This window comes from Chaetodon trifascialis, chromosome 11 (genome assembly GCF_039877785.1).
Source record: "Chaetodon trifascialis isolate fChaTrf1 chromosome 11, fChaTrf1.hap1, whole genome shotgun sequence".
Classification (NCBI taxonomy): Eukaryota; Metazoa; Chordata; class Actinopteri; order Chaetodontiformes; family Chaetodontidae; genus Chaetodon; species Chaetodon trifascialis.
The window spans coordinates 17,812,876-17,840,601 of record NC_092066.1 but is presented as its reverse complement, the minus strand read 5'-3'; the positions used below and the strand labels follow the sequence as shown (position 1 = coordinate 17,840,601).

Below are 27,726 nucleotides of genomic sequence, written 5' to 3'. Positions count from 1 at the left end.
TAAATTCTAATTAGATGCAGCCTGATCTAAGCTGCACTGCATGATCAGCACAGTCTCATTACATGTCGTTGCATCAGAGATGCAGTCACTCACCAGATAATGAAAATCAGCATAAAAATACCTCAGTGTGAAGAGATGCTTTGATTTTAAGTGACTCATGCTCTTCAGTACCTTCCTGCATTAAACGTACAGCATGACTCTTCAGGTGTGTCATCGTGCTTGATCATAAGCACCAGCCAGGTATATTGCCTTAAAACATTTTAATCTCTTAGGCTCAGATGAGTATTTTCCTGACTGCAAACCAAAAGCCTAATTAATAGAAAAACACTTTTTAGATTTATGCATGTGAGCAGCAGAGAGCTGAGGAAATATATGGCATGCTGAGGATCGCTTGGCTAATAGAGCAGCCCAGTGAGAAACATCCTACGCAGTACATTTACCGACAAGCAGGGACGGGAATTCTTCGTGCAATAAATCATCAGCAGAGCTTCTGTCAGAGGGCAGAAAATTCACAGTTTTGGCCAGCTGCACAAGCCTGTTTGACTGTGTCTTGAACCCCCACCTCTTCATTTCCCTGCCTCCCTCTGCAGTGGTGTCTAATTCAATCACGGCTTTTAATCCCTGTGCAGGGGTCCAGTACTTCCTCGGCAGGAAACAGACATGTTCCCATTGGTGCCTCCATTTAGTCAAGCATTAATTAGACTTCTGTGTCAGACTGACTGAGACAAAAAGCTTTGACTGTGACGAGACCCCATCAACAACACTGCCTTTTTTTAACTTGTGCTCATGGTGAGAGCATATTATTCCACTGAGGCATGTGATTATTGCAGTTTAAGCAAACCAATCTCCAGAATAAACGTTAACATTGTACCTTTCTGAAAAGTAGGATATGTTGAAACTATGTTTTTTAACATTCAAACAATTTCATGTTGTGACGACCTTTTGGTTAAGGTCTGGTTAGGTTTAAGCATGAAAACCACTTGGTTAGGATTAGAAAAAGATCATGTTCTTCATTAAAATGGCAGGGGGTGCTGCCACAAACACAGCTGGAAAATGTTGCCACCTCTCATACATCAGTGGTATCAGCCTTTAATTGGAAACACAGTTGACTGTGGGGTCATGAGCCAAAAAATGGCTGCTACATATATCGACAAAAGCACTGCTGCACTGACAATACAAATGCACCGTATACTGTGTTATCTTTTTTGGATTTTGATGAGGCATCCCTTTGAATTAAACTAAAATTCAGCTGGATACCAAAAACATTTGTGAGATCAGTCAAAATTTCTTTAACCTAATGTACAAAACAGGAATTAGGTGAAAAAGTAAGTGCTGTGGCAAAAACAATGGATGGTTAATATGAAGTAAATATGGGTCGTAAAAATGTGCTGCCCAGATGATCAGTACAGCTGTTTTCTGATGAGGTTGGAGCGTTCGTATCTTATATAAGGAGTACGACTGCTAACACGGGGTTGGTTGAGAAGGAGGGGGTATGATAGGTAGGCATATGGTAACATGATGTTTGTTTTCTTTATATTCCTACATGAGTAAAGACAAAACAAAGAATGAAAAATCATCTCATTCATAGCTGTTCTGCCTCAGCTTCTGGCCAGGTCAGGCCACAGGTTTTCATCTGTATCAGCTGCAATGTTGTCCCGGTGCAGGAAACACACGTGCAGCGTAGACACGTTTCTCCTGCTCATATCAGATTCTGTCATACAGCTTCCACTGCCTAGAAACTCCTCCTCCGTGTGGCGGAGGAACAGCAAATCTGAAAGAAACCTGTGGTGTAAAACTGCAGCGTGGTGTTAAAAAGGTGTCCAAAAAAACAATGAAGAATGACTGCTCCTGTTCAGACATGTTATCCTGAGGAGCATTAAGGCAGACCATCACATGTGAGGCGGCTGGGCTGTGGAGGGGCCCACAGCAGCTGACAGCGGCTCACAGTGTGACATTTCCTCCATGCCAACACTGGTTTGTTTGCAGCATCTTCTATTGTATAAGAATGGCTTTCCGGAGGATTTAGTTTAATTGTGAACAGCTCTTCTCGGGCTCCACCTGCGGAGGCTACATGAAGACATCATGTCTCCGCAGAGAAACCCAGTCTGGACTTAGTATATTATATTGTTTGTATCTGCTCTCTGTTATATTTTAATGGATGCACTCTCATAACTTGAACATTTAATTAACTAATTGTGGAGTCTTAAAAATGTGAACTCTGTTCAAAGTCAACAAAGTCAACTGCACAGGATTTGTGCAACAAACAGCCCCTGCAGGCTTTCCACTGTTCTTCTTGTGTATATTCATGGGATGCAATTACTTAAAATGCACGCAGATCCACCTCTCGTCCCCAAGTGCCACACGTTTGAGCCGGAAACCAACCCCCAGCTAATCCACTAATCTATAGTATTTTCATGCTTTATATCTGAATTTCATTAAAGGGGTAAGTAATTGTGCTGTTTCGCAATGAGATAATGGAATCCGTATTAAACCACCTTTTTGGGGGGAAAAAAGGGAAATATTAATGCTTGTATTCAAACTACCTTGGGGACACATCAAGTTGCCGGGTTCATTCTCATCACAAAAACGGCAGGATAAAAGAGTCTTTGTTTAGATGTAGTTACTGACAGCTTTAAATGAAGGGTCTTTATTTATTAACTGATAGCGAAGCAGCAGGATGCTTAGCCGCTGGCATTTTTACAGCAGTGAATGCAGCTACTTCCAAACAAATCTGACATTTAAAAGCACTCTCTCGACGTTTCTAATTGCATCTTTAACATACATTAACGCCCGTGAGTGTCTACTTTTTAATGAGCCAAAGTATTAAAAGGCCAATGGAGATATTCTCTGCGCCTCCCCTGTGAGTCTGTCCAGTCAGAGCAGCACGCCTCCATCACAGTGTCTATTATGGACAGACACACAGTTGGAGAGGCTGTTGGAAAGTGTCCTATCATGCTGCGACTAGTGGCTCCTCAGAGGTGCAGCTGCTGGGTGGACAGTGGAGAAATCTTACATACATAGATAGTAAAACCGTTCTGGTTTTCACTGGTTTCTCAGGGCTGCCTGTACAGACTGCTTCATGTTGATTTTAGAGAGTATGAATGTGTACATGAACTTGAATGTGACCAACTACGAATGCAACAACCTTTTTGTCTAAAGTAAAAACATGATAGATAGCATTTTATGTCTTTAAGGAGCAGTGTAAACACAGTGCATTAGCAAACTGGTCTGTTTAAAGTACTTCATTTCAGCTGGTCACTTAGTGGTTACAGTGTGTGGGTACACCAGCACATTAACACATCATACTGTGGCTCAGAACCAGATAACACCAGCAGATTTGTCGATGAAGTGATCATAAAAGTCAGTTAACAAGCAAACATCCCAAACATTCTCTAGTTGCAACTTCTCTGGTGTGAGGATTTGCTGCTTTATGCCATTGTGAATTCAGTATCTTAGAGTTTTAGGCTGTTGGTTGGACAAAGAAACAACCTGAACACGTCACCTTAGGCTTTAGGCATTTTTAAAAAATAATTTCCTGTTTCAGTGACTAAACGAGTAACTGAAAAATAATGAATCCATGAATTGATAATGAAAACAATCACTGGTTGCAGCTTTACTTTGATCAACACAGTGGAGTGAGAGGCATGTCTGCAGAGCCCAGTGTCTGGATGAATGTTGACTATCAAGGATTTGCAGCAGCATGAAACAGGCTGCACAGGCTGCCAGCAAGCGTTCTGTCCATTCATGAAGACGTCATGTGCAGGAACTATAAAGAACACTGAAGCTGTGGCCCAGAGCATGAATTCAGTCAATGGCTGGTGGAGATAAGTATGATAAGGTACATTCTGTATGCTTCACATAATCGTCCTCTCTTTCTTTCTGAGGTGCTTATTTCTGCTCCCTGTGAAGATGACTGTTACTAAGCAGACGGATTTACTCTGCAGGGGGCTTGAGTTAGTGGAAAGGATTTATTTTTTTAACCAACAACAACAACACGCAACAAACATGATTCATCGCACCTAACTGATTACTTGCACACTCAGTGATGCTGAGGAGAATCCACACAGCTGCCAGCAGAGCTGTATGGAGGACAACACAGAGAAAAGTCTTCTGCAGCGTGGCATGACAACACGTGTGTTTGGAGGGCAAGATGATGGATCTCCATTTGTCGTGCGTCTACATTGGAAACAGTCAGAAGAAAGGGTCAAGCTTCCAAAACACTGGATCCTACATTTCCCATTATGCACTTGTAGACAATGCTTCCCATAAACATGTTTAAAGCTCCTGAAGTAAACCTGCAACAATCACAATTAAAGCTTTGAAAGCAACATCAGCTCCACAGGGACTGTGTGTACGTGTGTGTGCATGTGTGTGTGTACTATTTTAGTGCATCAGTTTACTTGTGATAAGTAAACTGAACTTTTTGTGTAAACTCAGTGGAGTGTCCCTTGCCCCTAATTGTCCAAACACTCATTTTCATGTGTTTCTTTTACAGGCCATCAGTCGCTGCCACCAGAGAGTCAGCTAAGTGTCTGCACAATACAAATATCATTACACACGCTATGCAAATGCAGAATCTCAACAAAATACCTTCCTCCACAGCCGTTTGTGCTGCAAAACAAATTAGTTCTAGTAATGAAGAGGCCTCTCAGGATCTTGCATGAGCCCGCTGTGCTTTAAAATTCATTCAAGCCTGTTTTACTGAACATACCCACACAGCTTCCCCATGACACGACTGCCACATCTGAACCTGATAATTGTGACAAGAAACATCCTTGATATATTTATATGGGCCGTCACCATCACAAACAGCTCTATTTTTACTGCTCATGGGATCTTTCTACTTCTTGTGAGACCACTTCTGGTTCCATGACGAACATTATTGACCCCCGTGCTTAATTTGAACCCCTTTACCAAACAAATGTTAAAATCTTGCTGAAAAGAGACTGCTGCCTTGGTTTCTGAAAAACAACATGAACACAAGATTCCAACTCGACAGCGAGAACATGTATATTAAAGCATAAATTATACATTTCTGTCATGCTGATCTGACACTGCACAACACTGCTGGAGCAAAATAAATTCATGACAGGCTTATGGTTGCTTCATTAAGCAGAAAGATTGTGTCTGTATTCAAAACAGAAAATGCTGCATGACAGTGAACAGGACGATTTCAGCATGGCCTAACGTAACCCCAGAGTCATGTGGGATATATGCTGGAGGTAATAGCTGCAGCGCTGCGTGCTGGTGGTGCAGTTCAGCTATCTGTCCTCCGCGACAGCTCAAAACTGCGTAATCCATAATTATGTTTATCCCCTGTTTTGCAGAGGTTGTTAGACTTTCTGTCATTGCTACCGACTTTATGGAAAGGCCAGCAGTGACACTCTGTCGTACTATTGCTCCTCCAAACATGGGTACAGACTTTTTTTTTTTTTTTTCAGATGCAACCAGAGTTTAGGCAAGAATGCATGGCAGCCATATTTGCTCACTTCAAACACTGTGAGATTAGATGTGTCGCTGGCTTGGTTCTGCTCTTACAGATGCTCCCAGCTGTGGTGAAACAGCATCACAGCAGCATGAAATGCACAGCAACATGCAGGCAAATAATCCCTGCGATGAAGGATGTATAGAAACCAAACCAAGAGGTAGCAGTGAAGCACAAGTCAGCATTGCCATGTTCACCGTGTGAGCATGAAGCCCTTTGAATAGAGAAGATGTGACAGGTGCTATACACCTGCTACATGGCATGACTCAGAGAGCCAGAATGAATTCAATAGTTAACCTGAGACAGCAACAATATAATCCTGTCAAATTCTCTGTCTTTATAGTTTAGGCCACTATATTGTTTAGTTTAGCTTAGTTACTCTGCCATGCAGCAACGGTCCAGTTTTTGGCCTCAGAATGAGTCCTTGCCTCTGCTTCCAGCACTACAGGCTGAGCTCAGTGCACTAACTTCCTCCATGTGCTACAGTCATAACAATAACATGACAGCTTTGTTTACAAGGCCGCTTCTCATGGGACACTGGAAGTACTGAAGGCTTTATTCTGAGCCTTTGGCTGACATGATGCGGAAAAAGAAACAAAATCTCACATTTTAACACATCTGGTCTCCTCAATCCAGCCACATGTGGTCTGAAAACTGTTCTTTCATCCACAGTCAGACTGAAACTGCGTCCTGATTCCACACACACAGTCAATGGAACACCATATGTACTGTTTGCCACAGTATACTGTTTTGGCTGCCAGTATAAGAGACATGAATGTACTTTTTTTGGAGTACTGTCAAGAAATGATACAATATGTGGGTGTGGGTACACCTTCATTGTCCAAATCTGCTCAGAGTACATCTGTAGTGTGGCGTTTGCTTGTTGCACTTCACCTTTCTGACACTAGAAGGTGCTCACGTTCCATGAGTGAATGATCCTCCACTGAGGTCTTGAGGAATACACCTACTGAAACATACTGCAGGTTGCATCATGATGTAATATTCACGGAGTCCTCATGCAACATAAAATTACTGCATCCCCACCCCAAATCTCAGTCTGTGCAACGACCCGGCTTCTCCCTCTCCTCGCTCTGTGTCGCCACCAGGAGCAGGGATGAGGAGGAGAGGAGGGCTCGGAGGGGGCAGACAGTCACAAGTGCTCATCATCATCACCACTACCTTTAAATTTGGCTGTTGAGTCATTTCTGCTGCATGCAAGTTGTTGCATCCTGAAATCCTCCTGGAGGTCTGGTCCAGCTAATCCGCATGAAATAAACCTTTCTCAAGGCGTTAGACTCACACACACACACACACACACACACACACACACACACACACACACACACACACACACACGGGACAGACGGCATCAACCTGACCTCATTATGAGAAGGTTTCAGAGAGCCTTCGACCCACAGATTGACTTCTTGGTTTTTATCTCCAAGCTGAAGCCGGTGAGGTCAAACTCAGTGGGTCTCCAGGGGAGAGTTATGTCTGTTTGATGCACAGCTCCTACTGTTGGTGGAGGCAGTAAGAAGTCTTAAAGGTATAGTTTGGATCATTTGAAGTGGGGTTGTATGAGGAACTTATCAATAGCCAATGTATTACTTAAGGTAGATGGCGGTCAGCACACCCCCAGTTTGGACTAGCAGCAAATTGAGTTAGAGCTGATTTTGAAGCTGCTTTTATTAATATTTTTCAAATTAACAATAATAACTGCGCATAATGTAATAGGGTCTCTGGTGCTGTAGGTCTGAACCAACAGAAGATTCTCACTGACTCTGCAGCTCTACTTCCTTCTTAGCCTCTTTTAGCTCCTAGTTTTGGTTTTTCAGCAAAAACTGGCTGTTCAGTCTCAGCCAGCTGTTTTCCGCAAACCCACTGTACACTACCTGCTCGGCACCAAAGGGCTGACAGACAAAGTAACAACGAGCTAGTGAACATATTCCAGCATCTAGTAGCTAAAGAGTCGGATATTTCCCCAGCAGTCGGTACAGAGCCAAGGAGAGTGAATATTACACTTCAGGTGGACACAAACACGATTCCGATGGGATTATAATGTTGCTCAGTATCTCCTGGATAAGTAAATAGGCAGCTGTTTGCTGACACACAAACCAGTGATAATAATCTAATAATGTGGGACAAAATAATCTAACATGACAGGAGGCACTCTGCTGCATAATGAGGCCTTTTCCTTCTCATACACTAAAGCAGCTGTGACTGATATTTTTCATAATGGCAGTGTATCAAATGAAATGTGGAAGAGGTCGCTCGTAGTGATGAACCCTCAGAAAATTATCACTATAACCTGCAGCTCCCCTCAGCTTCACGGACCCTACAGTTCAGCTGTCCGGTCCACAACTTTGCTGTTTTGCTTCACTTCCCACTCTCACAGTGTCGCAGCAGGCAGCTGTTTTCAGAGAAAAAGCCCTGATTAAATCCACTGTACTCCACTGGCTCAGCACCAAGCAGCAGACAGACACAGTTGACTAGCTGGTGAACAGAGTGGAGCATTGAGCTGCTAAAGAGAAAGATATTTACCTCAGGAGTTGGTGGAGGCCAAAACAGAGGCAAAAAAGAGTGGGATCAGATCAGATGGCACATGACTCCACATGAACTCTGATGATGCTGATGAATTATAACTGCTGGAGGTGTGGACGCCAAATTAACTTAAAAGGTGATGGTATGTCAGTGTTGTATTCAGAACTTGTTCCCACTGGCCACAACATTCTGCTGCTAACACCTCTGTGTTTTCACTTCTGGCATCGTATGGCTACTTTTACTCGAATGACGGGTGTGTAGGATTCAGTGGCATCTGAATGTTTGTTTATCTATTCACTCTCTATTGCACTCATTATTATTTAGCTCTTGTTTTTTTCTTTAGTTATATAGACTATATTTTTAATTTCCATCTCTGTTGTAATCCGGAAGCCAAGCAACGACATTTCGTTGCCAAAATCTCACTGCTGTGTTTTTTTGTGCAATGACAATAAAGGAAGTCTAAGTCTAAGTCTATCTAATGATGAGGTTGCACATTGCAACTAACTGAACACCCCTCACATTATGTGCATGATGATGAAACTTAAACTACGTCATATTTGGCTAATTTGTGGTTGACCTGCTCATCGGGTGTCCAAAGTTCTAACCGAAAAGGTCACAGGACATCTTGTGCTGGTCGAGTTTAGCCTCGGGGAACACATGAGGGCCTCTGCAGCAGTCTGCTCAGCCTGCGTGATAATTTTTGTGCTTGAGTAGAACCTGAAGTGGAGGATGCTGCCGTCTGACTCAAATCATTTTGCAGGTTGTGCGGGTTGAGCGAATGTTCTGTTAAACTGTGAACCTTTAGCTGAAATGACTGCCAAACCAAGCTGGGACACACGGGAGCAGCAGACAGTTTTTGCTCCAAATGAGGAGTGTAAGAAATAAAACCATCTGACACCAATTACTCCACCTGTGGGGGGAAGCGAGCTGTCAGACAGCGCAGCAGACGCCGCTTACCTGGACACTTGTCGAGGAAGATCACATGTGACGAAGAGGTCAAAAGCTTGGATGTTTTCTAGATACTGAACATCAGCACCTGTTAATAATAGATGTAGAAAAAGATCTGGATGTCATTCTCAACATCTGTATGCATGAGGCTCAGAAATGCAGCATGACCAGGAAAATAATTAGGCCTACATAACAGAAGCGCTTGCATGAACACATTTGCATTCAGAGAGTAAACAGAATGATCCGGCACACCTCTAATGACCACAAGCTCGCACAGAGTACTTCGCTTCGACCTGCTGTGGCTGCACAGAAACTGTTTCTCCATTTAAAGCTCTGAAGGGGCCACTCATTCATGAACAACCAGCACTGAGCTCATAGTTAAAACCCACAAATATGTTCACGGGACAGAAGCGGGCGGCAGAAACAGCAGACACACTGTCTTTCACTCTCCGTCCTCTGTTATCTAATTTGTCTCAGTCCTGTTTGATCGTGTCCTTGCTCCAACTCAGCTGATGAAAAACAATCGTCTGTATTCATTTTCTGCCTCCACTATTCCCTTTTCCTCATCTCTGCCTTCCTGTGGGAGCCCAGTTGGCTGCGCTCTAGGCTGGTGAGGGATGTGAACGTAGAAAATTAGCAAACACGCCAAAGCTAGTAATTGTTAAATTGCAGCAAATGGACCCCATGTGAGCCAGGCGAATAAACTCAGAAATCAACACAGCCTACCCAGACCCAGTTTATCTAAATTCCAATAGTATGCTCAGTAATGGAAAAACACTGTAGAAATGCCATTTCAAATAGACCCCAATGTAATCCCCAGCCCACTGGGGTCCATTTAATCAATGCTACAGACATGAGCATAGAGGAGGAACAGTCTGCAAATGGAAGTGGAGTTCTGAGTCAGCTCACAGGAGATTAAAAAGTAGAGGTGGATGAATAATGGAGGAGGAGAATGGTGGGAAAATTGCCGAATGTGGCGAATCATCAATAACGCCTCCTGTGAATAATTCTGAAGGAAAAAAGACTTCTGCTGAAACTGTCTGTGCCCACTAAAATGGAATTGTACTTAATTAGTTTTTGCTGTGTATTGCCTCACTCTCTGGATGAGCACTCTTTATTTCACAAGTAAGCTTCCACTCATTTATGCCTCAGATTACCTGCACTCCTGAAATCTCCAGATGAGCCCCCACCCCCACCCCCTACCACCATGCAAGCTTCTATAAAATAACTGACAGTTTTCCACTGATTAGCTGTGAACTTTGAATGTTCGGCGGAGCTCTACAGCTCAACCTGGAGCTGCGGCTGGCACCGAGCTCCATGAGAAGAGTTGATTCAGGAACAGTTTCAGACGAACACGCCGAGCTCCCCAAACCACACCAATTCATATTTAATCAATCAGCGGCGCACAGAACAACACGCTGACAGCAGTTTGTGAAAAGCCCAGCAGTGCTCGTGCCCTTAAGCACCCGCTAACAGCCAGCTCCCTGTCTGAACATAATCATGTATCATTACTCCTGCAATCAATGAAGCAGAACGCCACTCCTGCACTGTTTCATGTTGTGTTTCAGCAGTGCTCGTGAGGACTCTGAGCTCTTTATTTTGGCCTTGTTAGCAAACAAGGAGCTGAGACAGACAATGACAGATATTCAAATATATGCAGAACAATATGAAAACTCTTTGGGCAAAGTCTTTCCCTGATTGTTTTTCCCTCATTATCTGTCAGTGTTGTCCCCCATTAAATTTGTCTCCCAGTGTTTGTTGACAGAACATATCCTGGTTTTCTCTCATCAGCAGCCCCAAAGAAAATAGATTATCTACAAGTTCTTGTTGTTGTGAAATGTGTCAATTTTATCGGCAGATTTATCTATTTATTTATTTATTTGCCATGGTTGAGCTAATATTTTCACAGTGACATGTAGAGGTTTTAGCTTAGAAATGAAATGTTGTATTTAGAGTTCATTCTTGGCCAAAACATCTTCATCACGAGGTCCATTTAATAGCGTGGCTGTTCTGGTGCTTCCGATCATATCACACGATCTTCATCAGGAGGTGGAATTTGCCAAGTTGTCATTTAATTGCAGATGTTCCAATTTTCATCGAGAAGAAGATGAGAAGTCTTAAGTCGCTAGAACTGGGCAAATTCCATCTATGGATGCAGATCATGTGATATGATCAACAGCGTCATGAGATTACTTTCTAATTTAATGTTCAAGTTTTGGTGCTGCAGATTTAAGGTAGAATAAATTGCTATTTGATATTACAAATAAGCAGAATTGATTAATTATTCTTTTGTGGATTAAAGGTATGTGAAAGATTCCTGTGATGAGCTTACAGAGGGCATTTGTTCCCTGCTGTTCTATCTTGTAAATTATGCATCTAGGAAGAATCTGAATCACATGAATTATGACTTTTAGTTTTTTCTGCTTTACAAATGATCAATGTTTTAGGTGCAAGAGAAAGAAACATACAACATACATAGAGCATAAGCTGAAAATGCCAGCACGGGACTTACTGCATTCATATAAATTTAATAGGAGAATGGTTCCATGTGTCTCACATAAATCCACAACTACATGCACACAAGTACTGTGTGCACATGTATGTTTATTATACACAGTGCAGTGGACTGGACAGACTCCATAACTCACAAGTAGTTTGCAGGAGACAGTCTGGCTTTGCAGAGATGTTCTGTCATCCCCTCTTGTCAGCTTAACACCGCTGTCCCACAGAGCAAGTTTTCATTCCCTCCACCTTATCCATGGCTCTTCATGTCTCCTACCAATGCTCTGTAAAATATGTATTTTCCCCCCTGAGCCTGAGAACTGATTTCTCATCTGCAGCAGGATGGGAAGGCTCTCCAGAGCTGCAATTCTTTATTCCACTTGTCGCGGAAACAACTGAAGCACACACCACCCCAGTCCAGTCAGCAGCTTAAATCTTTGGATTTGACTGCCAGTTCATCATGCTGAAGGGGGGAAAGGTTGCACTGGAACAACACCTGAAGATACAGCTCAGATACAGTTACAGTTCAGATGAACCTGAAGGCATGACTGCATGGGGCCCTTTTGCAGTCAGAGAGATACAGTCAGACTCTTTCTCATCAGACAGCAAACCTAATGGGCTTGGCACACTCTACAATCCCCATCAGTCAAAATTTGGCTTGTCAGGTAATTTCAAAATAGAGGGAGAATGAAAATGTACTACACTGTGTACTTTAAGATACTGAGGGAATTCAAGGACTGTTTCAAAGCTGAATTCATTAGCAGCTTTGCAAATTTTGTCCAAAACACTCTGTTAGTCTCTCAGGAGCCTCTTAAACACACACAAACAAGCAAGCTATGAGGGCTGTTTAACAAATAAGACGGAGCAGCAGCTGATTTTTGCATTGTCACATGTCATTTTTTACACGACCTGTTCAGAATGACTGATGCGGACATAGAGGACACTGTCTGTCCTTTTTTTGTCTTAGCCAGTTAAAGAGAGCTGCCCATCACTGGTTTCAGTGGTGGAGGCTGACCCAAGCCTGCTGGGAACTGAACTGTAGTTAATTAGTGCACAAAGCCTGCAGGACAAAAGAAAGTTTGGGGTGGAGGTGATGGGGGGGGCTGCTTGGAGGTGGTGGGGTGGGTGGAGATTTGGGAGAGGAGGATAAAGCTGGGGATCTTAGGTCTGTAGCACAAAGGGACTTTAGGGGGGAAACTTTGCATGTGTGTGTTCCTGTGTCGGGGTGCACAGGAGGGGGGCTGAAGCAGTGGGAGTGGGGGCACACAGAGGGATGAATTAGCAGTGTGAAGGGGAGCCTTGTCCCTGAGCTGAGAGCTACTACCAGCAAGCACACACACACACACACACACACACACACACACACACACACACACACACACACACACACACACACACACACACACACACACACACACACACACACACACACAGTCTCTCTGCTGGAACCCGCCAAGGGACAAAAGGCCGGGTGGGTCTGTTGGAAAGGAACCTAAAAGGAAAGACTGAGGCAGCAAAAGGTCAAAGTATGACATGAACTAATAGGGGCAGGCAGTCTGTCAAGATACTGCTTTGCACTGAAGCTTTGATGAGCAGTAAAACTGGATCTTCTTTCATAAACACCCTGAAAGAAACCAACTGTATGTTCCAGCAGTGTTCCCATAAGGCTTCTGTGTCTGTGCTACAAGCAGTGCGTTTTCACTGACGTTCCTGTAAGTCTACGTGTAGACTTTTATTGTGAAATTGGTCAAATAACCCTAATACATTTTACTGATCCAAAATCTGTGGAAATGCTTTTGTTAAATCGCCAACTGTAACTCAAATCACTGCCTCAAAGGCCACTCAATAACCCGCGGGAGGCGCTGTGTATCCATTGTTATCAAAGCTCATATCGACGTCCTCCGCCAATGCGGCCATAGTCAATTTAATGCCAGAATTAATGGGCATTTAGCGGCAGAGCGGCCAGGCTGGTGTTACCTGCTGCCAGGACGGACCGACACTGCGGGCTGGTGGCCGCTTCTGTCTGCTGGCCAACCAACCGGCCTCCTCCTCCTCCTCCTTCCCCCACCTCCTCACCCTCTCATCCTCCGCGCCCCCCGCCAGCTGCGTCAAGCAGTTCAGCGACGTACACAAGAAAACCGGAAGTTTGGCGCTTTTGACTTCAAAATAAAAGCGTATAACGTGGTTTTCTGTGAAGGAAAAAAAAAAAGCAGTGGAGTAAGCACTGAGCTCATCTGTCCAGTCGGTGATGTCAGAACATTGTGGTAAAAGTGATGAAATACAGCTATTATGACCTCAATAGCTAAGATGAGGTCATCCTCTGTCCACAGACAGCTGCTGTTTTACCACCAGGGGTGACTCACCTTTGAATTGCACTTTAATTAGTATTGACATGAGGTGTAAAAAGAAACAACGTGAACAAACAGATGATATAAATGTAATATGGTTTTGTGACCAGAAGCTGCAGAATTTTGTTGATCTGACCCGAAACCCCCCAAAATACCCCAAATAAGATAAAATTCACAGTTCATAGACATATAAAGTAGATTGTAAGATGTGTATGTGTTTCTACATTTTCCAAAAACAGAAATTCTTTCATTTTAAGATAAGATCCATTGTAAGGAAAGTGATGTGTGACAGCAACAAATGTACAAGGGCAGGCACATGGAAGCCTACAAATAAGTGACTTAATGTTATATACTACTCACACACTAGAATACAGTTTTCATAAAATACTGGGTATACAATGGTTCATAAAAAAGAAACATTAGGTATACACTAAACACAAAGCTATTTATAAAAAAAAAACCTATAATACAAAGTTTTCCCACTTGCATGTATAGCACATACAATAAATAAACAAAGAACAATAAGAACAACAAATCATATAACGTTTTGATTTGGGGTTTTCTGACAAAAATTACGTCATATTGATGCTAAGTATTGTGTGTTGTCCCACAAATCAACAAAACGCTAATAGCGTGTGCTTTTTTTATTTTGAAAATCTTGACGGGAAATTGGAAGCCCATTGTGTCTGCCTTGAAGCTGCCTGCGCCTCCAGCCCCCTCTGTGTCTCTGTCCCACTGTTGCCATTCCGACGCACATCCCTCGCAGACGAGCAACAGCTACGCGGAGTTGGCCAAAGTGGACTACGCGGACCTCTGCGGGCAGACGCGACTTCACAGGCGGCTCTCCATCCTCTGCTCGCGGAGCAGCAGCCCAGAGATGCGCCCCTGGACAGAGGTTCGCTGTGGGTAAAGTCAGATAAAGAGAATGAGACTGAGAAAGGGCGCAGTGTAGCGCTCCTGTAGCATCGCATTCACAACTCGGGGATAACGGGACCTGGTTGGATGCAACAGAAAGAAGCGCTCGGTTATTTCTGAGGATTTTTTTTTTTTTTTTTTTTTTTTTTTTGGTGGTACAATGGGGCGGTGAGAGCCCTCATCACAACTGAAGACATGAGAAACGGGAGAGGAACAAAAAGCTCGGCTGCGGCGCTCTGTGTTTGAGTCTCCATCCATCCGACGGGTCCAGTCTACACACCTTTATTCATGTTGCAAAAGCCTGTTTTATGACAATGGATTACTTGCTGTGGGTGTGCAGCCTCATTGTCCCCGTGGTGCTGGCTGTGGAAGGTACGTCGTTTTATATTTTTATGACTACTTTTGTGTCCCGTGTGTGAACAATGGGCTGCATGGATGCGTTAGAAATTGGCAAGAAAACACCTTATTGTCACCAAAACAAAAAGACCATTAACTCGTGGAAAGCCATGCACAGGAGCACAGCCCGCACAGTGCACAATGTGGGATTTTTTCTCAGACAATTTGAATCATATTGGGGTCACTCCATCAGATCAGTTGAAATACCTGATCAGTCATTTATGCTGCTGCTACTGGAGGTGAAATTACATCTGTAAGCAAGACTCCATTCATGCTTTGGTTAATTAAAGCTGTTAATACAATGCAGACCCGCTCTGTTGAATAAGCAATTCCGCTGATATCAATTTGCTCTCTGACTGTAATCCATGTACACATGCATCAGCACGTCCTGTTCCCTGTGTGTGTGGTGTGTGTGTGATGACATCCCAGTGTTTCCATTGCGGCTGAAGGACTGCCCTGTTGCTATTGTCCCTGTTGTTGTCACACCCACAAGCTGAGTGAGGATGCCCACCTGCCCCACCTTTCCTCCCCTGGGCTCCAGAGCGGTTGGATTCACACCACAGAGACAGCACCGAGGGGCGCCCCTCTGCCGCCACTGTAAAACAGAAACATACTCCTCGTGTGATGAATGGCAAAGGTTTTAAACCTGCTCTTGGGTTCACCCACCAAACAGTGCTGTGGACGCTTAAACGCAGACCGGAGCGGATCAATCGCGGCCCCTGAACCGCCACAGGGACACACATGTGAAACATATTAAATGACAAGTGTGAATTAAAGGTCAATGGTTTAACAAGTAGGCTGCAGCCCCTGAAGCTCTCTCCATCACCGAGGGAGTGTTGCTCCAGGGAGAAGCCCACCCTCGCCACCGCTGCTACCCACCCAGCGACTCCTCTCTGAGCTGTAGCCACATTTCTCTGCCTCGCCTCCTTCTTTCCCTCCCTGTCCAATCTGCCTCTCCTGGACCGTGGCCAGCACGAACCCTCATCAATTCTGGTGTCAGCAAGTAAATCAATGCAGCGGCAGCAGCCCTCCAAGTCCCAGTGGGCTCTCACAGCGTGATGATCAGCCCCGTTTCCCCTACCAGACCACTAGCCGTTACTCAAGGCTCAGGGGTTAACTAATGTTTGTCCTCTGAGGATAAACATGGAGGGCAGATCATGGGATGGGTTTAAATGGGGGGGGGGGGGGGGGGGGGGGGGGGGGGGGTGGAGGCCCCTTTTCTAGCCAGTTGCATGTCGTTTATTTAGCTGCTTACTCAGTGGATTTTAACACATGGCTTGAATCTGGAATTTGTTTTTTTTCAGATTGGCAAGTGTTTGCGCATGGATGATGCAAGCTGGACTGCAACTTGAAGTGTGTGCTTATTTACAAAAGCAACAGTGATGACTTATCTCCAATTCACACCAACAGACTGCAGTAAAAGCCTCAGCAACTGTGACATTTTTATGTTGTATTACTCTCATTTACAGTCAGCGTTTACTGTACTCTTATTTTAAAAGCCCGTAAAGTAGATGGATGACCGCTCGGGAGGCGTTTTAGAAAAGAATCTACAGGGTGTATACGCGTGTGCGATCGTTGGAAAAGCATCGAGCAGCAAGTTTTCTGACGGTTTTCACATCAATGCAGAGCTTCTTTCACGGTTTCCTGCTTCCTGTACATTAGAACGTCGACAAGAGTAATTATTTGTTGACCTGTAAAAGCAGATGCAAGCAGCCCTAAAGAGAGATTGAATGAGGTCAGCTCCACTTGCCCAAGAATCGCTTATCGAGCACCAAACTGGGCATCACACTCCACTGTTGTCAGTGTGATTCTGTAGAGAGGAGCATGCCCTGTAATACAAATTAGCTTTTGCTCCGAATGAGCTCAGAAGTCAGATTTTTGAGCTAGAAGAACCGATTTTTTTGTGCTATTTATAGCAACGCATTTGATCATCCTCCGATCACTGATGATGATGTTTGGCTGTTAATATTTCATATGTTTGCTTGTTGGCAGTGTCAGTGTAGTACAAGGCGAGGCCTCCCTTTCATGATGCACCCGCTCTCACAAAGTGAATAAAACATTAGCATGTGTGAGCTCCCAAAGCGCACTGAGGATCCAGAGTTGTGTGGCATTTTGGCTCCGGCAGGCGATCAGAAAAAATGGTAAATGGCACGGGTGGTGATGCTCTAAAGTTCCCACTGCAGCATTGTTTTCTTACCCCAGGGGCAGAATGACTCCACCATTGCTGTAGTTTTATGGGAGGTGTGAGGTGTGGGGGGGTTCTGGATTTGAGTTATAGCAGCAAGGCGTTCTCAGAGGCATTGTAAATCTTACAGGAGGGGGGAGAAGTGTGGAACAAATGGGATCTTTTTCAATCTTAACCGGTTTGTCGGATTTAGTGAGTTGACGATGATACACTTTGGTGAACAGAGCAGTTGGGGAAGGCATTTTTCAGCCTGAGATTTGAGTGCCTGAACACATGAGCCCAGACTCAGATGTTACGCCTGAGGATGCGCAGTGTCATCCCCTCCTGCTGGCTAATGCAAGTGGATGTAAAAATATCTTCATTCTTTAAAACGTTTGCAGGGAAATTCTCTCTTCTCTTGCTCCACGGTGAGGTCAAAGGTCAGGCTGGGCCACAGAACGGCGCCCTTAGAGCTGCTGGGGATTCAGTATCTTGCTCGAGAGCGCTTCAGCAGGGTGAAATCCTGCTTACACGGGGGCTTGAACCCGGCTTTTAGAGATGCAGGATGGTCAGCATGCTGCCCCGGCATGTGCATTGTGTGAGGTGAAGCCTGTTTAAAGGAGCATCAGCTCAGACCTGTGGTTAGCTGAGGCTGAGCGATTTTGCCTCCGTTGCCTCTGGGCACCAGGAGAGGAGAGGGAAGAGGTGACGCACTGGATCAGACACCCATGGGATGGGCTGGATCAGCAGCATGTAGTCCAGGAGTATTCACTCAGCTGTGTGCCACTGAGGGCTGAGTGTAGCCAAGCAGAGACAACAGCCGCTGATTTCACTGATTAGTTCCTCCTCTCTGGCTCAAGCCGTGCTAATCAGTAAAACAACCTTGTTCGCAATCGTATATTTGGGCCTGACAACTGAAGTTATTAGGTGCGGTCGCTCATGGCCTCACGCACACGAGGAATGAGTAACAGGACTTGCTTTTGTGTTTAAAGCTCTGTCAGTAGATGCACATTTGCTTTGTCTGAATATTGTGCAGAGATGTAAATGTGATTTCCATTGTCAACAAAAGATGGAGGCAGCCACTTATTCCCTTTTTAAAATTTAGGAATGTATTAAACTTATCAGCACATGAAAGAACTCAGGCTGAAAGGCGCATGCTGAACTAATGATTCCTGTGTCTCACCATTAAGGATTGATCAAGTGACCGTGAGTCCCTGTGATTAGCTAATGCTTAATGGATCATCACTTAATGATTGTTAATTCAAATGTTCTTGATACACTAATTTATATTCCACCAAATTAGTCCAGTTATGTAGCAAAAGGCTTTTCAGATCCGCACGTGATCAGCTTGAAAACAGAACTGGACCAGTTCTCATAGAAAGATGAAGATGTTTGTATGAAGATGATCTAACATGCAAACATCTACATTTCGCTGCCTGGCTACCTGATAAACTGATAAGCTTTAACCTATCTCATAAACTCACGGTGGCTTGATGATTTCTTAAGGGAAATAAACGGAGATAAACAGGAATTCATGATAGCATCCTGCAGTAGTTCATGCTTTATACCCTCATGAATCACGCTTATTTATGCTTTACTTAAAGGAAAAGTTCAACACTGAGAGCAAAATTCACCTGTATTCTCATATAACCTGCTGACATTACATATTTGATGATCTGGTGTTTTTGTACACATTGAGTGAACATAATATAATGTTAATCAGTGAGCTTAAGTCCTGGTAGGAGGATTTCTTTAGCTAGCCAGGCTAGCTGTTAGCTGGCTGCTAACAGTAGCTTCATATTGAGTAGACAGGCTTGGGAGAGGTGTTAGCTTTCTCACCTAGCTCTCGCAGCAATGTGAATAAGCATATTTCCCGAAATGTTGAACTTAAAGTGTGTATTTTGTCCTGCTTTTTGTCTCCGCTTCCAACAAGCTGGACCATGATCTGTCAAACTTGACATTATTTTGAACAAAACACTGCGAGTGAGTTTTGTATGTGGATCATCATCAAACACCACTTGTCAGCTCTTGTCAACTTGTTTCCATTTACACACACAGCCACGCTCATTTGCATAGAAACAAAGAACTCGGCAGCCGTACTTCTTGCTTTTGGCCTCGTCTTTAACTGCAGCGTAAACGTGACCACGTGAAGTGCGGAGAGATAACGGCGTTTCGCTCTCGTTTGATCCGTGCCTTTTTGCAGTCTTTGCGTACAATGGAAACGCTCGTTTGCCTGACTCTCTGCAGCACACAGCTGAACACCACAGATGCAATCTATCCTGTTGGATGTAGAGATCACTATTCATTATCTCTCTAAAAAGAAGAAAAGCCATTGTGGTTTCTCTAATGAACACACAGCACAGACTGTAAACACTGCACTATCTGTAGCTCAGCCGCTACAGATGGAGCAGTGATCTGTTCACGCAATCAAAACGACTTCTCTTATTGACACACAAAACACAAGAACACACCGTACTCTGACAGTCTTTAAAGCAAACATTATACAAGGCTGTTCTATTGTCATTAGCATACAGCACTGTGGTTCCAGAACAAAGCCGTGTTTCTTGAAGTGTGGCTGTTGTTCCACACAGGACATGCTATTTGTTTACCCCCTCACACCCTCTTTTAGTCGTTATCAACGACTCGTGAGCAAATGGTGCACAGCAGGCATCGTGTCATTGAGTCTCCATGAAGAAAGTGTAATCGTTTCAGTAATTATGTGCTAACAGCAACAGAACAATGGGAGCCGACGCGGCCACCGCTGTATTCTGAGAGCTTAGAGAGGGGTCGTCTCCTCTGCGGTGAAGCGAGGACTCGCTGGACCACCACTCAGGTGACAGCTGATTGACAGCCTGACAACAGTGCTCATCGATCCCGCTGTTTATTCTCTGTCTGTGCTCTGATTGCTGGCCTCCTCCCAAAGATGTAAACAGCGAGGTGACGAAAACAACTGCTCAGATCACCTGTTTGACAAATCTCATTGGAGAGGGGCGTCACACTTGCGGCAGCGTCAGGGGTTCCGCATGAAAGCCCCCCCCCCCCCCCCCCCCCCCCCCTCAAATGTGATGTGTTAAATTTGCCTGTGCTTGTGTGACCTCTGTGAACCGGCGCTACTTAGTGGAATTCTCCCCCTGTGAAGGTATCTTGGAGGATGCTTTGTTCTTAGCTCCACAAATGAATATTGAAAGGAGTGCATTTGCGACTGCCAAACACACAGAGAGACAAAGCCTTAATTAGGCGGCATCACAGATATGCCATGATTGTCAGCGCTTTCAAAAACTGAGTGCATGTGGGTGCAGGTTATGAAAGAGAGGGAGAGGAAGTTTTACCTGCATCCTCTGTCAAGCAGAGGGAAGGTGCGTGCGTGCGTGTGTGCGAGCGTGCGTGTGTGTGTTCCTTAATGCTGTGCAACAATTTGGTTTCTCCTCCTCACACCATTTAATTCAGATTTGTCAACCTTCCTCCTACTCGCTTTTTTTTTTTTTTGCAGAAACCCTTATGGACAGTCGGTGGGCAACCACAGAGCTGGCTTGGACCACGTTCCCAGAGAGTGGGGTGAGTGAGTGTGTGTGCATGTGTTTAGTTTGTTTTGTGTTCCTTTTTTTTTTCCTCTTCTTCTTCTTTTTCGGTTCCTTTCGCTTGTTAATAGAGCCCAGTCTGCCTTGAACAGCACACCTCCTACTGTTTTATATCTTTGTTTTTGCAGTGTGTGTTTGCTTTCTCAGATACTAAAAAGCAAATGAGAAACACACTGTGTGACATTGTGTGGAAGAAATCAAGGATTTTCAGTATTTAGACAATGTTGAGAGCTTGACGAACAAATATAGTACTTTAAACAAACAAATGAGCAAGCACGCCGACACACAAAGCAAATCCCTGCAGTATGTAAGGACTATTAGGTACGCTCTACCTTGCATGTCTCCCCAGGATAGAGAGCCTGATAATTGAAAGCATGTGTCTGTGTCTTTTGTAATATGGGCCCAAGAGTGCATTACTGGCAGAAATTAAGGTTTTCACTATAGGAATGGTGAGAAAATAAAACAACATGAATTTGACCCCAGGGCTAACAGCCTGACAGACCTCCCCCACTCCCGGCCAGTGTAATTTGTCTTCGCTACGTGAGCGCAAAGTCAGTCAATGGAAATGGTGGGTTTCCATGGAAACGATCTTCGGCAGCCCTCCTCCTTCCTTTCCCTACAAGGGCCGGCTCTGAATGTCCTAGCATCCATGAAGTCATATGTCACGACTGGCGAGGCAGCCCCTCTCCTCGCGCCTGACAAGCCCATACGTTCGGGGGCCGGCAATTATCATATTTGTCAGGTTGTGCATCAACGTGTTGCTGGTGATTTATGACATCTAGTGCTGACTCTTGGGCTCATCGTTTGGGAATAAATTGCACAGGAGCTCAGAGACGTGAGATGAGTTATGCATTATTTTCTTCCAGTTGAAATAATCAATTTCTGGGAAGCTCATTTGTTATGGAAACGAAGCATTCAGTCCAAGGGGGAATTAGGGAAAAAATCAGAAAAAGATTGACTTCTCACAAGGTTATTTCCTAATGGACTAAATATATTGACCGGTGAAGCCATTTATCACAGCCTGCAATGTTAGTTACCATATACAAATACTAGTGTTAACAACACATGAAGCTATACTGTGACCCACACTGACACACACGCAGAAGTTCATGTTCATGTCATGTTAGTCCTTGAATGACTCCTTTCAAAGGAGGTAAAAAGGCATGAGTCCACCTGATGTATTAACCACAACAGATGTACATGTCTGCTTTCAGGCTATATGTGTAGGCATGAGGGAAAAAAATATATATATATGGAGGATATAATGTATTCTGCGTAACCTCAAGTGCTCAGGAGTGCTGCCGAAGAGCAATCACTCTGACAGCATTGCATTTAGATGGCCATTTTAATAAATAACTCAGCGTTTGCATTATTGATGTATGGGGAAAGTTTCCATTTAAAACACACACTTTCATGCTCTCGTCTCGCTTAGCACAGATAACAAATTTACACGTTATAGAAACCAAATCTTCTCTTGAGGCTATTCCGAATGCACTGCAGCAGTTATAGATATGAGCGCTGCTGTCTGTGTGTCTGCAGTGTGTTTAATAGCCACGATAGGCAGACTTTGATAAAGGCCTAACCAACACATCTGTGATGATCCTATATCTGCAAAACGTCCCTCAGTGAATGTGATCAGCATCAGAGCTCGTAGTCAAACAGGCATAATGTGTGAAATGTGTTTTAATGGGAAAATGTTTTCTATTAATAGTCTGTAATGATTGAAATTTTCTGAATGATTCATGCAATTAGAAGCATTTTAGCTGCAAATTATTCCTCACAGGCCACATGTACACAACAGACTGTGGGAATGTGTGTGCTGCATTTTTATTTTCTGTTTGTATCAGACATCACTTCGCTGTTTTGAATGCCCTCTACGCCTGAATGGTCTGCATTAGGATGCGCCGCATTTAACATTACTCAATATTAATTCACAGCATATTGGATAAGTGGGTTTCTGCTGTAGCTCAGTTGTTGCTGAATGAGGAACAGAACTGTTGGCGCATTAGGAACAGGCATTAGATAATCAATTGAATTTAGTCTGATTTTATTCTTAAACCTATTCCACTCTTCTCCGCTTCAGTCGTCCACAGTGCTCACAGTGTTCGGCTCTTCCAGAGTCCCTGCTGTCAGCTCTTCCTTTGTCACAGTGTCTCTCTGTTGTTTCCACAGTGGGAGGAGGTTAGCGGCTACGACGACTCCATGAGCCCAATCAGAACCTACCAGGTGTGTAATGTTCGACAGCCCAACCAGAACAACTGGCTTAGGACGGACTTTATCCCCCGCAAGGGCGTGCTGCGCGTCTATGTGGAGCTCAAGTTCTCTGTCCGTGACTGTGCCAGCATCCCCAACATCCCCGGCTCCTGCAAAGAGACCTTTAATCTGTTCTACTACGAGTCAGAGGGGGACACAGCTACAGACACCAACCCTCTGTGGAGGGAGAACCCATATGTCAAGGTGGACACTATTGCCCCAGATGAGAGTTTCTCTCTGCTGGAGGCGGGCAGGATCAACACCAAAGTACGCAGCTTTGGCCCCCTCTCCAGGGCAGGTTTCTACCTGGCGTTCCAGGACCTCGGTGCCTGCATGTCGCTCATCTCAGTCAGGGTTTTCTTCAAGAAGTGCTCCACCACTATCGCCAATTTCGCTGTCTTCCCCGAGACTGCCACAGGGGCAGAAGCCACCTCCTTAGTGATCGCTCCGGGGGCCTGCGTGACCAATGCTATGGAGGTGTCTGTCCCTCTGAAGCTGTACTGCAACGGGGACGGCGAGTGGATGGTTCCTGTGGGCTCGTGCACCTGCATCGCCGGCTTTGAACCATCTGCAGATGGCACTCAGTGCCAGGGTATGTGTATTTAACAGACATTTGGACTTTTATTTAACCAAACCTCCTTTATATGCTCAGTGCAAGTCACCTCAGTCTGTGCCCTCCTCTCTGCATTTATTGTGTGGCTCCTGAAAGGGGGTGAAGGAGGGTGGAGGAGAGTATGAATTAATGAGGTGTTGCAGAGAGGAGCAGCATACAAATATTGTGAGAGCAGGACGGGAGGGAGAGAAAGATAGCGGGAAGGCACAAAATAGAGAGCCTGAGAGGAAAATGCAGATAATAGAAAAGAAAGGCGTCCGGAGTCCAGAGAAGAGAGATGTTAACAGAGAAAGAGCGAGTGTGAGTTAAAAGGTGTGAATTGCCAAAGATGGGATGGAAACAGCAGCCAAAAGGAGACGAATGAAAAGGGAGGGGGCTGCAGGAAGTCAAAGACAGACAACCGAAGCCTCATCTCACCTGGGCGTGAGAAATAGTGTCGAACATGTGCTGGAGAGCTCATTCGTTGCCATTTGGCGGCTCAAGGTTAAAAGCTTGCCGCCAAGGCCTGATAAAAAGCTCTCTAGGGCTTCAGCAAGCGCTTGCGATGAGGAAGTGTAATTTCCTCCGCGGCCTCCCGTTAGTTAATCTACAGGCGGCCACACTCATTAACACCATTCAGACCAACGTGAGCCAACACTGCCACACTAGCATTAATCACTCAGACATTTCATTTCTTACCTCAATCTTGCCGCTCGCTCGCAGCCAAGCGCCGCATGAGATGGAGAGAAGGCGAAGAAGAGGAGGAGAAGGAGAGGAGAGTGGAGACAACAGAGGGGGAGAGGGAAACATTAGCGCATCAAAAACCGGAGAATCATCGTGCCCTCCAAAGATGTTTATGGATTGAAGCAAGACAGTGGGGTGATTCAGCACCCTCTCAGAAAGAAGCAGGAAAAAACAAACAAATAAAAGAAAATGATGATGCGCTGTGTAATAGAAGAAAAATAAATCAGATCAGAGAGTGTAGGGCCTAAAGGTCTCGGAGAATTATGAGAAGAGAAAAAAAGTGTACGTTTTCATCTTATCTTCTTTGGCTTTTTATTGCACGGTTTTACGGTCACAATGCGGGGCCATTAGCGGTGCTGATTTTCCTAAAAGTGCCATTGTTGGGAATTAGGGAGGAACTTGAGTTCAGACTGAAAGACCACTTAGCCTAACTAGTTAATCACACTCTCTCCCTCACTGGCTGGCTTTTATGAGCCCTCACGCTGACAGGACAGATGTTTGCCAGAGACCCCACTTTTACACCACCAGTTAGGAATGTGGCAAACAGTAAAACGTGGGGCTCTGGAGGCGGATATATCCAGACCTTTTGCTGCTAATCCCCTTTATCTGAATCCGTCTTTAGTCTGGGCTTATGCTGGTTTATCCTTAAGACTCGATATCAGCCAACCTTCAGGGTGACACTTTGGAATTCAAATTCATCGCTTGGACACATCGTCTGAGATCACCATACTTTGTATATTTTCCTAATAACTCTCCGCTGCTAATTTACGTCTACTCTGATGTCCCTTCATTTGAATTGATTTATTGGCTTATTATGGAGCTGTTCTGCATGCATGTGGAGGCCTTGTTTGTATTCAGCGGTGTGGTTTGGAAAGCTGAAGACCGAGCAGACACTGATTGATGGGTTTAGGGTGTATCCCTTTTCTCAGAAGCATTCTCCATCCCTGTTTGTCTGACAACAGCAATCTCCTGTCAGCAGTCTATCTTCATCTTTATCCTCCTTTTCCTCCTCTTCAACGTGAAACTTAGCTGTCATCCTGACTCTTTTTGGGGAGATTAATGTCACCTGGTAGAGAGGGTGAAAATGAAAGAACAGATGCAAATATATAGATAAGACCTTATACTTAAGTGGTTGCCGTTTCTCACATATCAACATTTTCTCCATAAATATTTGCAGATATTTCGCAGGTGCAGTTTTTGTTCGCCGACAGATGTGACAGCCGCTTGTCTTTCAGATAAGCGACAGCGCAGCGTCTTTTTGTTGTTTTGTTCTCATTGTTCCTTTTATTCTCTCTCCCGCTCATCCAGCTTGCATCCCAGGGACCTTCAAATCCAAATTCGGGGAGGGATCCTGTGCTCCCTGCCCGTCCAACAGTCGCACCAGTGCGAGAGGAGCCAATATTTGTCCCTGCCAGAATAGTTTCTACCGCGCTGACAGCGACCCCCCTGACTCCGGCTGCACCAGTAAGTCATCCTCCACTGCACAGACTTAAAAATCCTCACATTTTCTTATGCTGAGTCTCTTTTGGAAAGTCAGAGGCGTAGAAGTAAAATATGATAAAATGTCATTGTTACATCGATCTTTGAACAGACTCTTAGTGTTTGTTATTTGGTTGAATTTGGTGATTACCAAAAAGAGGAAACTGTACAATTGTAGAAATTGTGTGAAATTCAAAAAAAAAAATCTATGTGGAATTAATATGACAATCTGAATGAACCTACAGAGACCTGTCACCTGAGTCTGCCACTCCTGTCATCTTCATAGAGCTTTATAGTGAGTTTCAGCTCATTGTTTAGCTGCCCAGCCCGCAACTTTACAGTTTTGGTTCACTCTCAGCGCTCTCGTAGGTTGTATTCAGCCACATCTGTTTTTAATGAAAAAGCTCTGACAAATCCACTGTACCCTACCCGCTCAGCACCAAGTAGCAGACAGACACGGTTAGCACTAGCTGTTGAACCTAATGGAGCATTTAGCAGCTAAAGAGCCAGATATTTCCCTCAGGAGTTGGTGGAGACCAAAAATGGAGCTAAAAGAGAGTGAATATTTGATTTACATTCATCAGATAGACACATACATGCCTCCAAATGAATGAGAACCTGCTCTGCGACTGCTGGATATCTAAATAAGCAACTGTTTGTTAACAAGTTGATCACATCAACTTGAAAGGGATGATATGTCACGCTGTGATAGCGCCCCCTGCATTATTGTACACCAGGGCTTCATTTTTGGTGTCAAATGTTGATGGTGCAGCCGTCATTGGATTTGAGCAACATCTGTGTGGGCAGGTGCTAAAATTGTTTAAATACTAAATGAAATACTAAAATGATTTCATGACAAACCAGGGTTTAGCTCTGGTCTTGTTATCCAAGGCTTTTTGTTGTTTCTCCTGTCAGTTATTTTCTGGGTGGGAGCAGGTTAACTTGGCTTTCTAGCTTCCACATTTCACTCTGAGTTAAACACATACTTAACCACATGATGGCCCCATGTTGAATGCTGTAAAGGGACAGACGTCTTATATCGCATTACATAACCAGTGCTGCGTGAGTGTTGAAAAGGGGGAAAGCCTTCTTGTATGAGTATCGGGGGCTGTGCAGGGCTGTGCAGGGCTCTGACGTGCTCTACTTGGTAGCACATCACAAAAATTGACAGTGTGTCTCCTAGCAATGCCGATCCTCAAATGTCAAACCCAGCCGTTGAAACCCAACCAGAATCCTGAAGGTTAATCAGTGGTTCCAGAAACAGTTTTATCCTCTTTCAAATGTGAAATTATTAACTATAACTGCAGTATCGTTTTGGCTGTGGACAATTCAGAATTCAGTTTGACTTCAAAAACAACACATCTGCAGCTGCAGGTCAATTATTCTAAGTAGTCTGGTCTGGTGCTGACTGCAGCGTCCACGCTCGGTCAGGCCTCTCAGAGAAGTCCCAGCAGTCGTGCTGATGGAGAGCGACATGTGCTGCCTTGACCGTGTAAAATCACCCCCCAGGGGCCTTTCGCCACGTTAAATGACACACAGGGCCCGCAACTGTCTTCCCTAGATCCTTGTCACAGGAACACTGTGGACATTGACCAGAGCACACAGACAGGCGGGCAGGGACACAAGCACCACCTCTGACGAAACACGCAAACACACACAAACACACAGGCCTGACAGTTCTGTCCCTGCGGTCTGTCAGAGCTTGTGCCAGGCGGCCTGCGCTTTGTGTTGGAAGTGGTGTGGTGCACAAGAGAAGCTCAGCCAGTCAATGGCCGGCAGCT

At 44.6% G+C, this 27,726-nt stretch overlaps 1 protein-coding gene across 1 annotated transcript in view; it reads left to right on the top strand.

Moving 5' to 3' along the window:
- Window positions 1–14,503: 14,503 nt before the first annotated feature.
- The window catches only part of ephb3a (eph receptor B3a), a 30,238-nt gene continuing 17,015 nt past the window's right edge, over window positions 14,504–27,726 (top strand). Inside the window, exons 1-4 of the mRNA XM_070973478.1 lie at window positions 14,504–15,111; window positions 20,790–20,854; window positions 23,050–23,722; window positions 25,775–25,930. Of these exons, the coding sequence (XP_070829579.1) occupies window positions 15,048–15,111; window positions 20,790–20,854; window positions 23,050–23,722; window positions 25,775–25,930 (958 nt within the window). The 5' untranslated portion in view covers window positions 14,504–15,047. The remainder of the gene's footprint in view (window positions 15,112–20,789; window positions 20,855–23,049; window positions 23,723–25,774; window positions 25,931–27,726) is intronic.